The 14,828-nt window shown below is 35.5% G+C and overlaps 1 protein-coding gene across 2 annotated transcripts in view; it reads left to right on the plus strand.

Moving 5' to 3' along the window:
- WNK1 (WNK lysine deficient protein kinase 1) overlaps window positions 1-14,828 on the plus strand; it is a 168,635-nt gene that overhangs the window by 115,790 nt on the left and 38,017 nt on the right. The window contains exons 6-10 of one of the 2 annotated variants that reach the window (XM_044678808.1): window positions 463-682; window positions 2,866-3,196; window positions 4,732-4,919; window positions 10,246-11,484; window positions 13,819-13,896. In XM_044678808.1, coding sequence (XP_044534743.1) covers window positions 463-682; window positions 2,866-3,196; window positions 4,732-4,919; window positions 10,246-11,484; window positions 13,819-13,896 — 2,056 coding nt within the window. The remainder of the gene's footprint in view (window positions 1-462; window positions 683-2,865; window positions 3,197-4,731; window positions 4,920-10,245; window positions 11,485-13,818; window positions 13,897-14,828) is intronic. The other variant, XM_044678807.1, reaches the window with a different exon arrangement.

Raw genomic sequence — 14,828 nt, forward strand, 5'->3', positions numbered from 1 at the left:
GGGGATAATAATAACTAATACTTCCTAGTGTTATTGTGAGAATAAAATGATATAAAACTTATAAAATATTTTATGAATTTTAAAGCACTATATAAATGCTAGATATAAATATAGATGTACACAGTAGCTATTGTTGATTAGCAGTTGAAGTTAAATTTTAATTTCCTATTGTGAGACTCATTCACATTTTACTAATCAAAGAAGCCCCATGTTAATAAATAGGTAAAGTAATCAAATCTTTTTATGTTTGGGAAAATGTAAAAGTAAAAAAGTAAAATGTAAAATTTTTTGAGGGCAAAGACTTTCATTTCTATCTTTGTATTGCCATAGTAAGTACTTAATATTGGTTGATTTATGTTGGAAACCTATGCATTGCTACGTTTGGTAGAAAAAAATGAAGGATCCTATCACATTGAAAGATTATTTTGCTTTTAATCTAATCTTTTACTCCCTTCTCTCTAGATATGCTATCAAAGACCTTTTGAACCATGCCTTCTTCCAGGAAGAAACAGGAGTTCGAGTAGAACTAGCAGAAGAAGATGATGGTGAAAAGATAGCCATTAAGCTGTGGTTAAGAATTGAAGATATTAAGAAGTTGAAGGGAAAGTACAAAGACAATGAAGCTATTGAGTTTTCCTTTGATTTGGAACGAGATGTCCCAGAAGACGTAGCTCAAGAAATGGTAAATAGCGTTCATTCTGAGATCATTCTAAAAATCTGTTTAGGACTCTGCAAATGACATGAAGTTGAATGGGATAACTAACTAATATACTAGATCAGTGATGGGGAAACTACGGCCCGCGGGCCAGATGCGGCCCCCTGGAATGTTCTATCTGGCATCCCGACATTATTCCTAATCTGACGAATACAAGTAGGATACAATACAATGAAACTTCGAAAGAGTTGCCTTAGAAACAGACTGACAGGAGCATTTCCTTTCCTTTGGCCCCCTCTTTAAAAAGTTTGCCTATCACTGTACGAGATAATAGTCAAGATTCAAAAAGACCCTGACAGACTGGAAAATTGAAGTAAAAATATTTTGAAAGATAAATATAAAGTCAAGTACAATATAAATAAGTGACTTTGCAAGTTCAGTATGAGTCAGACATTGTGATATGATAGTTTAAGAAAGCTAATACAATGTTAGGTTGCATTGCAAGGCATAGTATCTAGGAGGAAGGAAGTGTGAGTACTATTATATTCTACCTTCATCAGACCACGTCTAGAATACTGGGGTCAGTTCTATGTGCCACATTTTTCAAGGTTCACTGATCAGTTTTAGTGTATTCAAAGTAGAGCAACTGTAGCAACCAGAATATGGTACAAGGGTCTTAAGAACATGCTGTTTTAAGATTGGTTGAAGAAAATTAGTATGCTTATCCAAGAGAAGATTGGAGTGACCAAGTATTTGAAGGGTGGTCATATGAAAAGGTTTAGCCAATTAGGAGTAATTGGTGGAAGAGGTAGAAAGCCAGATTTAGGCTTGAAGTGATGGAATGAACTACCTCATAAGGCAGTTAATTTTCCTCCTCACTAGAAGTCTTAGGACAAAGACTGAATAACCACTTTTCCTAGTATGTTATTGGAATTTCCTTTTGAAATAGTTCTTTTTATTCAGTGAATAAATATGTTAAGCCAAGAATAGAAAGACTTAAGTACTCTTAAGGACAATCATAAATATTGAAGCAGTAACCTTTGACTAGGGCCAGTTTTAGATAGCATACATATAAACATATACTCAAGTGTATATCTGTTGTAGAATCTCAAGATTTTTGACCTAGAAGAAACCTTGAGATCACCTTTGTTGTTCATTCCTTTCAGTTGTGTCTGACTCTTCGTGACTCCATATGGGGTTTTCTTGGCAAAGACATTGGAATGATTTGCCATTTCCTTCTCCAGCTCATTTTATAGATGAGGAACGGAGACAAACAGAGTTAAATGACTTGCCCAAAGTCACACAGCTAGTAAGGGTCTGAGACTGGATTTGAACTCTCAAACATGAGTCTTCCTCACTCCAGACCCTATTCTATCCACTGTTCTACCTTGCTACCCCAAAGATCACCTAGTCAGACCCACATAGATTTGAATGGGACTGTTCAAAAATATCTCTCCTACCAACTTGAAGGTTCCCATAGTGCTCAGTATATCAACTTTGAAGTCCCTCCATTAGACTGATGACCTTATTAAAGTATAAAAACACACTACATCAGAAAAATCATTTATTAGCCCTTCTATTAACCTTTAGCATGTTTCTACTGATTAGTTTGGTAATCAAATTGGCTTTCTCACTGTACCTCATATGCTCTCTATTTCCTATTTGTACTTTTGTACCGACTGTCCTCCATGCCTAAACTATACCATCTCCTCCCCTCCTTAAAGATTCAGCTCAGAAACCACCATCTGTCTACATGAGGCATTTTCTGATTCTTTCAAGTGACTGGTGTCATGCCAACCAAAATCTTGTGTATATATAGGTATAAATATCTTGTTTCCCCTCAGGGAATGCAAGCATCTTTAGGTTACGAACTTTCTGTCTTTAATCTTTGTATCTCCAGCACTTAACATGGTACCTAGCACATAGTAGACACTTAATATTTTACTTGATAACTTTTTCTGACAGACCATTCCCAGTGGGAATGAGACACAGGGCAGGTTCATTTTAATGAGAGAGGAATACAAGGGGAAAGTCTAAGGTAGTGTATTCTAGAAGGGCAAGCCTAATCTAGGCATTAAAGTGAGTTGAGAGATACCTAAGGCAAGCTTTGCTAAATTCACAATTTTCCCTTGGACTAGTATTTGAAGGAATTTCTTTCCTAGATCCAACCCTATTTCCTCCTCTTCCTAATATACTATGTTGCCCTGTAGGTAGAGTCGGGGTATGTTTGTGAAGGCGATCACAAGACCATGGCCAAAGCCATCAAAGACAGAGTATCCCTGATAAAGAGAAAGAGAGAGCAGAGGCAGCTGGTAAGGGAAGAACAAGAGAAGAGAAAGCAAGAAGAGATCAGTCTAAAGGAACAAGTTGAACATCCAGCAAGTGTTTCTCAGGCTGGGACCAAATCAATTCCTTCTACCACTGGCACAGTTACTGTCTGTACCACATCAGCCTCAGTTTCTACCCAAGTGGAGCCTGAAGAACCAGAAGCAGATCAACACCAACAACTGCAATATCAACAACCTAGTATATCTGTGTTATGTAAGTATCTCTATAACAGGGTAATTCTGCCAGTGATGTGGCACATCACATTTACATTTTTTGTTCTCCATTCTGTAATCTTTTCTTTTCGAATAGAGTTGAAAGTCATTGGCTTCTAAACACTGAAATGAGTTCAATCTGGCTTCTCTTTCCTACATTTATAACCTTGAAATTGAACTCATTAATCTGCTGAATGCTACATTTAACATGCCTAGACTCAGTTTATTACCTGGATCTAACTAGCAATAGCTCTAGTTTTTTTATTGAAGCACTAGTCAACAGTGCATCCCTTATAAAACCTCAAGTTGCTGGAAGACTTTGAAAAGTATGTAAATTTAAACTAAAATTAACTAGATAGAAGGACAGCATGGGGGTAATGAATAGAGAACCAGCCCCGTAGTCATAAAGACCTTGGATTCAAGTCCTGTCCCTGACACATAACCAGCTGTGAAACTACAAAATTCATTTAACTTGTAAATATCCCACATACTCAGAGAGAGACAGACAGACAGACAATGAGCTTGGTCATTATAAGAAATTATCCATTTTGACTCAATTAAAGTCACTGAAACAACTCTTTGCCAAACACTTTGAGAAGCTAGTAGTATGAAATAAAAACTTGAACTCACATTTGTTTTAGTGCCTTGAAATTTACAAAGTTCTTCCTCCCCATCCTGTGAAGTGTGTACAAATGAGGAAACTGAATTTGACAGAGGAAGTGACTTTATCACTCTTTTTTCACCATGTTTGCATTGTCATTTTTTTAAGTGCATATGTTTAGTTTATCATAAGTTGCTGTAGATATTCCTTCCACAGAAATTCTGTTAGGAGGGTAGCTAGGGTAGCACAGTGGATAGAGTGCCAGACCTGGAGTCCAGAAGATCCTGGGTTCAAATTTGGCCTCAGATACTTCCTAGCTATGTGACTCTGGGCAAGTCATTTAACTCTAATTGCCTTGCCTATATCTCTCTTCTGCCTAAGACCAAAAAAAAAAACAATCAAGCCCTACCATATATCTGCCCTTTCCCCCTTTATTTGTTATCCTTTTTACTACTTTTCTGTTTTCAGAATTGCTTTATAGGGGTTAGTTTCTAAAATATTTTATATACATATGTATATATGTATCTAATAGACACATTATCCCTGGAGTCACACTCTCTCTTACATGAGTCCCTTACTTCTAATGTGGAAATCATTTTGAAATAGATTTTAAAATAATGGCACATTTCTTGATTTTCTGAGGTCCTTAGATTTTTCTGTGGTTATGTAAAAAATGGACTATTAAAGGTATTATCCTGTCATCTGCCTTAAACGAACTATTGGCTACAATACTCCCTTATTTATATCTATAAACAAATAGCCAGGTATCCATATAGTAAGTGGGAACACTCAATTTTTTGACTCCAGGTTGGTCTGCTTCACCAAATTGCCTCTTTTTGTGATAGAAGCTAATTACTGACATAAGATAAGATAACATTTAATTAGTTTTTGGAACTTTTTTATCTGTGTATGAAATTTCTTGTTATTCCCCTAAGCTGATGGAACAGTTGACAGTGGTCAAGGATCTTCAGTCTTTACAGAATCTCGAGTGAGCAGCCAGCAGACTGTCTCATATGGGTCTCAACATGAGCAGGCACTTTCAACTGGCACAATCCCAAGCTATACAGCTTCTGTTGTTCAAGCACAGTCCCAACCACATGGTGTATATCCTCCCTCCACAGTGGTAAGTAAAAGCATAAGAAACTACATGATTATATTTATGGTAGAAAAGCTCTCAGGTCCCAATTTTCAAGGTACCAACATGTTAAAGGAAAAAAGTTATTCATGACATAATAAACTATCACACACCCTAAAGAAAATAAAGCTTTTTGGTGCATAATATGATTAGAGTGAATCAGGTTACCTAATCAGCTTACAGCTTCCAATTATAGTGAAAAATACCTGAGTAAATATATAACTGAATTCTAATCACAGTAATATACTTGCTTTTGTTGGTAAGGAATATTCAATCAAAATTGTTCTTAGAACCAAAAACTGTGAAAAGCAGTTGATTTGAAAATATAGGGTGGGGTTTTTTTCAGAAGTATTATTTGTTAAGCATTTTTTTTGTTAGATTTCTTGTTGTGGGAGTCACAGGTAAGTGACTTATATAGAATGCTGCATGTGAGCTCTCCAGAATGAACAGATCCCATGTTTGCATTTTCATTTTATTTAGTGCTTGTATTTAGTTTTTCATAAATTGCTGTGCATATTCCTTCCTTAGAAAGTCTGTTGGGCACAAATTCCTACCCTACTATATATTTGCCTCCTCCCCATCTTCCCTACCCTACCCCACCCCATCCCCCAATTTGTTATCCTTTTTATTACTTGTTCATTTTCAGAATTGATTTATGGGGGCTATTTTCTAAAATTGTGTGTGTGTGCGTGTGCACATGTACAGGCACGTGCATCTCTAATAGTCACATTATTATAATCCCTGGGGTCACTGTCTCTCTTACATTAGCCCCTTCTAATGTGGAGATCATTTTGAGATAGATTTTAAAGTAATGGCACATTTCTTGATTCTCTGAGATCCTTAGATTTTTCTGTGGATCTTAACAATTATGTTAGTTATACAAAAAAATGTACTATTAAAGCTGTTATTCTATCATCTGCCTTAAAAGAGCTTTGGTTACAATACATCTTTATTTACATCTGTAAGTAAATAGCCAGGCTGACCCCTTTTTTTCAGAAGGCTGTTAATGTTCAAGTTTGTGATATCCTTGACCTTCATCAAATGTATTTTTGATTAAGTTGTAGAAAGTTCTTTTATTTGCTATAGCATCTTGTCCCAAAGTGTATGGGGTAAGGGAGTATGGCTTATATCATAATCTATTCAGACAGTCTTGACTTGTTTGACTCCTAAGTTTTATGGCCATAATAATACAAGGGAAAATGCTAACCTTCTAATTTTGAACAATTCAATTTCCAATTTGGGGAGAGGGAAAGGTGGTTGGAAGAGCTTCAGAAAGGTTGTTTGAAAATCATTCTTATGCCCTTGAAGACATTTCTTACTGCCACCGTGTGCATTCAACTTTTTTGGATGTTAAAATTTAATTTTAACATCTTGTAGAATGTAAGCTCCTCGAGGGCAGGAACTGTTTAATTTTTGTCTTTGTATCCCAAGTACCTATCACAGTGCCTTGCACATAGAAAACATTTAAGGATTTGTTGAAGTGTTTTACTTCCCATTGAGAAATGTGAGGGTGAAGTTCTTGGCTATAAGTCTATATAGTCTACATAAAAAAAAATAATTTGAAAAAAATTAACCTGGCTAAAGAAAAAATCACCTGCTATTAGTCTCATGTTCCCAGTTTTATTCTAATTAATTATTCTTAACAACTACACTTCTAACCTACTGGCTTCATTTGCCCATAGGGTTGTAAAACATTTGGAGTCGAGCTTAGAAATAATTGTTTGTGATTTTTACTTTTGATTCACAGCCGTAGCTGCAGTGATTGTGATTATTTATTAGACAGGAATTTTTCTTTGCCTTCTAAAACTGTTTATATTAATATAGTAAGAATTTGACATTTGCAAAGTGTTTGGTTTTTTGTTTTTAAAGAACTTCATGGTATTTGACTCTTACCTACTTTAGATTAGTACAGTACATTTTCTCCTAAGGAGTTCAAGCCACTTAAATCATGTTGATTTTTCCAACCTAACTTGTAAAGCATGGAAAAGACAAACATTATTTTATAATAAATTATATAATAATTAAATCTATAATAAATCTCTTTAAAGATGAGCAGTGACCATTTTGCTAATCCAGTAAAACATTTTGTTTATATTTAGTTGTATGTTATTCCTTAGAGCTAAAATTTTCCTAGTATGAGAGAGCTTTTGGTCCCAACAAACACCAAAAAAAATTATATTTTTGTCAGTTTGATGCTTCCTATTAAAGAAGTATAAACTTCTCCCAAGGTATCCAGGGCCATTCATTCCTATGGAATAGGCAATGCAGGTGTCTTTTTCTTGTCTGTTCTTAAAACAAACTTGCAGACTTCTCAGGTGCATACTTACATTATGTTCCCTACTTTAATACATATATCTGTTGATTAAAATCATTCCTGTGCATTCACAAATAATAGGATAATAGAATTAGAATATTCTAGAGGGTAATTGGGTATTTGCCCAATAGAATATGTGATAACATTTTATGCATCTTCCTGGATGAAAGGGAACAACTGAGTTGTCACCCAAGTGATTTACTGTCAAGTGAATTTACCTATCCTGCTTCATGAGTAGTCCAACCAATATTGACTTGAGTAGGTGGGTGGTGGGATTGTTAATTTCTCATCTCAATGCCCCCATTTCTATTACACATTTGGTTTGGGTTTTTTTTTCCCCTAAGTATTGTATTTATCTTCATTTTTTGTTTTTTATTTAGCCTCATCGTGATCGTAGCATGTTGGTTTGTGTTCCCCATCTTTCTGCTGTTCCCTCTATGTCCTGCATCTCTCCCAGTGTTCCTTCTACCCCACCACCAGTGCTGTCTGTACCTCTTTCTCATTCCTACCTTCGGACTGCCCCTGAAGAAACATTTGCTGAAAAACTTTCTAAGGCATTGGAGGATATCCTGCCTATGCACTCTGCCTCTCCACGCAAGCACCGACGCTCCAGCCTGCCTTCCCTCTTTGTCAGTCCTGAATGTTTACTATATACTTCCTGGAAAATGAAGATAAGTCACTATTAAATACATCCAGGCTTTTAGATTCTTAATAAAAATGGAGCAGAGGCTGAAGTAGACAGAAATATGCCATTGTATTTCTGGAGTGTGTTGCTTTCATAGTAAGTTTATTTGTAGGGTTATAATATAGTTGCAATGAAACTTTGAAGACTGATGGAGTTTATATGGGAGCCTTCTTTATCCTCCATCCTAAGCTAAAAGGGAGAACAAATTTAATCCATTTCATAGATTTGAGGTCTATCAAAATGCTCACATACCAAACTATTATCTTCCATCAATTTAAGGCTTGCTACAATGACTGAAATTGTCACTATTTGGGTCCCTCCTTTAGGATGAAATCTGTTAAAATGCAAAGGTATTACCTGAGAGGTGTAACACAAACTTCCTTCTTACTATTTCCACATATTCACTGATCAGTTTAACTAGCTTTTTAACAAAAAAATATAATGTTCTGCCTAAGGAAATGGAATCAGAACCAGTTAGTTTTTATTAAAGGATGGAGAGGGAAGATTAGAAAGGAAAAGCAACATACACATCCTAGCAGTTTTGCAGAGCCAAACTAGATGAACTGGTAATTCTATTTAAAGTTGTCTGCCTATGAGTAGCTTGTTTGAAATTAAATATAGCCCAAATTCATAATTTTGGAACAATTCTCAGGTTATACTTGTGATACCCAAATTTTAGATTTTCTCCTTGCTTAATTCTAAAAGAAAGCCACTATTAAAAGCTGGTTACAGTTTGTTATTTTCATAGAAAAGTTTTCCTAAATAGGATATACTTGAGTGGGAGAATATTTGGGTATTTCAGTTAAAAAAAAAAAAAGATATTGTTCCCTTATAGAAATATTCCTATTTGGCTTAAAGAAGAATTGAAGTTTGATCCCCATAAAATTGACTTCCAGAGTGTATGACATACATGGCTTTCTTCTACCTCTGTGGAGATGCTGCTGCTTTTCTAGGGAGGGAGTGAAGTAAGTGTTCTGATTTAGGCACCAATTTTTCATTAAGAACTATGCTCCAAAGAATATAACTGTAGTTTTCTTATCTCTTTTTTTTTTTTTTTTTAAAGAATCATCATACTACAGTAAGTTCTCTTGTTTCTATAAGATGATCTAGGAACCTGAACACATGTCTTCCAAGAGCTGGCATTGTAGGCACTTCTGTACCACTATTGAAATCTTAGTCCTATGGAAGCATACAGGGTGAATTTTTTTAATAAATAGCATATGGATCACCATAATGTTTTGCTTTTTTTTGCATTTTGCAAGCTACAAAAAAAAATCTGTTTTGACTATTATGCTTATTTAAGTTTTGTCATATATGATTTATGATCAGAGGCATTAGAGTTCAAAAGGATCTTAAAGATATCTGACCTAACCCCCTCATTTTACAGCCTGAAAAAGAGACATGACTATCCTTAGGTCACACGGGAAGTCAGTTGCAGAGCCAGGATTAGAACTCTGACTCCAAATTTAGTATTCTTTCTTCTGCAGTTGGTCAGATTGCTCATTTTACCTTCTCAATGCTGAAATCAAAGAATTGTTACTTCTTATTAAAAATGCCATTCAGGTAATATGTTGTTCCTCAGACTAATATAGTATATGCCTATGATTGGGTACAAAATACTAGGGTCATAAAATTCATGGATGATTTTGGTCTTATCTAAGGTTTAAAAATACCCTGTGGTGATTAGACATTACTACTCATTTCATTCACAATCTACTGACATCACCCTATAGTATTCTGGGCAAATATAATATAAGGTATTTCTTAATCAAACAAGATGTTATAGTTTTGCCCTTTTAAGTGGATGTTAGAAAATGAGCTCCTCGAGAGCCGGGGTTACTTGTTCTATCTGTATCCTCAGGTCTTAGCATAGTACTTTACATATATTAAACACTTAAAATACTTTTTATCATTCATTCATTCTTGCTCCATTAGTTATCAAAACTTAGCAGAGTTACCAGTATAGAGTGAATAAAATGACCATTTGTAAATAAAACTCTAAAATTATAATCCTTTAATCACCATCGAGGTTTTTTTTTCCCCATTCTCTGTTGATAAAGAAAAGGTGGTTATAATCAGAAAAGCAATTTCTAACCAAAGCAAAGGCTCCCTTTTGTCCGTTTTGCCCTGGATGTATTTAATAGGTATTTACAACATTTGTATAACTTTAAAAACACATTATTTATCTTTGAAATCTTAGTTTGCAGCAGCAATCTCAAGAGATTATACAGAGCTGCTCTTGAGCAACCTATACATGTTTAATGTAATTTCGTGTCTAAATGTATGAATTACTTGTCTTATTCATGTTGATACAGCCTCAGTCCATGGTGCATCCGTGTGGGGGAACCCCAACATTCTCAGAACCACAGATATTTTTCCCAACCATTCATGAGCGTCCCGTCTCTTTTTCACCTCCTCCTACCTGCCCACCAAAGGTGGCTATTTCCCAGCGTCGCAAGAGCACCTCCTTCCTGGAATCCCAAACCCGCCACTGCCAGCCCCTGCTAAGGACTCTTGGCCAAAATCTTCACCCTACCAGTAGTAGCCCAACTAATTGGACAACAGAGGGAGTGTCCATGTTGGGTAAGACAGCCAGTAGAGTTACTGGAGAGCCACATGAGGTACAAGTTCATCCTGTGTTTGAACCAACTCAGATTTATAGTGACTGTAGACCTGGACTAGCACCTCCGGAAGAAACTCACTATTTGATGCCTCCGGAAGCAGTATATCTAGCAGGGGTCCATTACCAGCCCCAGGTAGTAGAACACTATGATGGCATAGCATACAATTCCCCAGTGCTATCCAATCCTACAAAGCAGATTCCTGAACAGAAGCTAATACAAAGTGTTCCTCCCTCAAGCTCTGTCTTTGAATTTCCAGCTGGTCAGGCTTTCTTGGTAGGACACCTTCAGAGTTTGAGGCTAGATTCTGGAGTAAGTCCAGCCTCTCCCCGGTCAAGTGTTTCTGCTCCTATCAGTGCAGATGCTACATGTTTGAAATTTCACCCAATTTTTGTTCCTCATTCTGCACCTGCTGTGTTAACTCATAGCAATGAGGGCAGAACTGGCTGTGTTTTTGAATTTCACGTTCACACACCCAGCTCCTCTTCAGGAGAAGGAAGTGATGCTTTATCTCAGCGTGTTTACCGGAGTCTTCAGGGTACCACTGACTTTAATCAAGAAGGGCTACCTCCTCAACCAGTTGGATTGCATAGTCGTCTACAGCCTGTGACTGAAGAACAATGTAATTATCTTGGACCAGAATTGACTGTTCCCATCATGGAGCCCAACAAACAGAACTGGCCAGTTGGAAGCCCAGAGTACTCCAGTGATTCATCACAATTGACATCTTCTGATATAGGAGATTTCCAGTCACCTCCCCCTACAGGGGGAACATCTGCACCCTTTGGCTCTGACTTCTCATTACCCTATATCCATCTGCCTCAGACAGTATTACAAGAGTCCCCACTTTTCCTCTGCTTTCCTCAGGGTACTACAGCTCAGCAGGCCTTATCAGCTTCACTCTCTTCAGGAGGATCTACACTCTATCCTCAGGTTATAGGACAAACAAGAATTTTTTTCTTTAATGATATTTTTAACTATTCTATTAAGTACCATTATCATTCTTAAATTTTCTGTCCTTGAGTTGAGAAAACTTTCACTTTTAAAAAATAATATGTTTGCATTTGTAAATTGAGTAGGTTACAAGGCATACTCCCTCGTGTAAAAATGAAATATGAGAAGCTGCTAAATATACACATTAACATATACATATTTTTGGAGATGGAAATACATAAACCAAACAATAGATCTAAACATTTTTTTACTAGTGATTCACTTGGTCAAATCCATTATCTTATATCTGTGTTTAATGGAAACTCTTGTTTGGATTGGGAAAATGCAGGTTGCTACCATTGAGAATTGAGTAACCTTTTGGAAAGGTTGGTTAAGTGTATCAGTAGATCTATCTGATAATGAAATATTTCTTACAGTATTCATGTAATATAAAAATAATAGAGAATTTTGCTCATGTCACAGAAAAAATAGAAATTATAGCTTTATGCTTTCTTGTGCATATACTTTTAGAGACTTTTTTTTTAAGTGAAGGGTTATATGGGGAATACTAGTTTTTATATAGTCTGACATCTTTAGTTTAAATGGGGCTATAAAAGAGCATATTTTTAATAACATTTTTAAACCACCAACAAAAACAGTATAATACATAGTTATATGGATAATTCATAATTAAGGAACATTGTTAGTTAGCATTGGCACCTAAGCTGATACTTGATGTTGCTAAGTTACAAAGAATTTTGGGGCTATAAATAGTATGTGATTGTACTCTATTAAGCCATTGAAAAGACATATGAGGTCATGTTTTAATGAGTTTCACAAAATTAAAGTATGATTATATGTAATAACCCTTCCACATAAGACCAAGATCAAGGTAATCCAAAATGGGAGGAATATATCACATCTTAAGACATTCTAGATTTTAGGACATTTTTTAAAATATTACCCTTTTAGAGCATATGAATCATGATTCTTATATTTCTTTAAGTTCCCCCAATAATATGGGGGTAGTTTTGATAGAAATAATACAAAGAAATTTCCAGAACCTTGTGACCTAGAACATTATTAAAAAACAAAAAAAGTTAAGGAAATCTGAAATACATAGATTAATGAAGCAGCATTTCCCACCATTTTATTTCATCTTGAAAAATCAGGGGGGTGGGGAGGATTGAAAAAAAACGTATAGGAAACATGTATTAAAAAAAAAAAAGTAGGAAAAACACATGCCAGATATTTTAGGAGCACTAATGTAAAAACTAATGTGTTTGTTTCTTGAGCATCATAATTCTTCCAGTTTTGAGGTTAGAAGGTTAGTTGGAAGGGTTATAATATTTAGTACTTCTACTACCAAGGTATAATTTAAAAGAGGAGCACCAAAAGAAAATACAATGGGATTAGCATCACAAAAGTAATAAATACTGTTTCTTTTCCTTAGTTTCCTTTGGTATAGTCATGCATCCATCTCTTGCATAATGATTAAAACTTCTCATCCTGGGGCAGCTGGGTAGCTCAGTGGATTGAGAGCCAGGCCTAGAGATAGGAGGTCCTGGGTTCAAATATGACCTTAGACACCTCCTAGCTGTGTGACCTTGGGCAAGTCACTTAACCCCCCCCCCTTTCCTAGCCCTTACCACTCTTCTGCCTTGGAACCAATACATAATATTGAGTCTGAGGTAAAAGGTGGAAGGGTTTAAATGGGGGGGAGGGAAGGGAGGAAAAACCTTCTCATCCTTATTTCAACTTGAGACTTTTTGAAAACTCATACATTTCATATGCCTACAAAAGATGATTACATTGATAAACTAATGACATTTTTGAGATAATGCATTAACACTTGTCTCTTGTTATCCTTTCCTAAATATGTAACTTAATGGTTTCACACACTCTCTTTTTCTTGATCTGGTTTTTTAAAGATAAAATTAATTCATGGTGTTAATCTAATATTTTACCTTTTCTTGCTTAAAAAAATTATATCAAACATTCTATCATAGGAATTCCACTTTATATTTGCCTTTATTACTGTTACTTAAAAGCAATGTAGGGTATTGGTCAGAACCTTAGAAAAAAACTGTTAACTTTTCAGCCATAGATCATTTGTAGTGTCAGAATATATTCTAGAAAGTAATAAACCTTCTCTACCACCACACTTCCTTTACTCCCCGAAATTATCCTGTGTTACCCCAGAAGACATTGTAAACATTAAGTAATCAGTGGAAATATTCCATTCTCTTCAGCTACCCCTATAAACTTGATATTTGTTACAAAAACAAATTTTTCTTTTTAAGATTATTCTCATTTCCGTTTTTGTCTACACAGGCACAGAGCCAGAGTCATCTGGCTTCTAGTAACTTGACTGGTATTCCATCTTCTCAAACAGCACAACATGTTCAGCAGGTATGAATGGCTTTTAATACATATGTTTATTTTAGAATTAATGAATAAACAGCAAATGATACTAGAGTTCTACGCCAATTCCTAAAAAATTTTAATGAATTGTATTCCTTTTTCCAAGTAACAAGCTTAGTTAGAGGAAAGCAATAATTAAGGCATAATTTTACTGTTAAATATCTTAAATGTAGTCAGAAACAACTCGCAAGCATAATTTAAGACTAGTCTGTAAACTATATCTCTCATAGGTTTTTCCATGTAAATGATTTTTCCAAATAGCTGAAGTTTAGCCCTTAAAGTACCAAAAGGGCGGGTTATCTGAAGCAAGACATTTAGGTCCTGAAATCAGTCAAATAAAGAGATCATGGAGGATCAGCAGACCTAGGGAATGGCAAAGTTGGAGGTCAGTAGGGATCATTAGTCAAACACAAATACTTTGGAATCATTATAAAAAGCATACGGGAAGAGCTTTGGCAGTATTTTGCTATAGTTTTAAACCAGAGGGACACGTGCATTACTGGCTATATTCAGAATAATCAGCACTGATTTTCTAGGTGCTAAAGTCCTTTGGGCCAGCATTAGAAAATGAAGCCAGAGTCAGGGATAGGGCAGTCCCAAGACTTTTAAGAAAGTAAATCCACCTCCTATAGTATTTCCTGGGTTTTTGGTTGTTATTTTTTAAATTCTTTTCTCAATTCATAGAACCCTATGAAATAATAACACAGTCAAAGAAGAAATGTGTCCTGTTGTGTTATACACCAGTGAATTTTTATAGGGAAATGTCATATGAGTCATCATTCTTTTTTTAAATGCTATATTTAGTATGATTTTGAATCTATTGTCAAATTTTCACATCTCCTTTCCTACGTACATATGATTCTACTTCCTTCATTTCCTTCTAATGATGATAAGAAACTAAATAACTAAGGTCAAGAACT

This window comes from Gracilinanus agilis, chromosome 5, assembly GCF_016433145.1.
Source record: "Gracilinanus agilis isolate LMUSP501 chromosome 5, AgileGrace, whole genome shotgun sequence".
NCBI classification, from domain to species: domain Eukaryota; kingdom Metazoa; phylum Chordata; class Mammalia; order Didelphimorphia; family Didelphidae; genus Gracilinanus; species Gracilinanus agilis.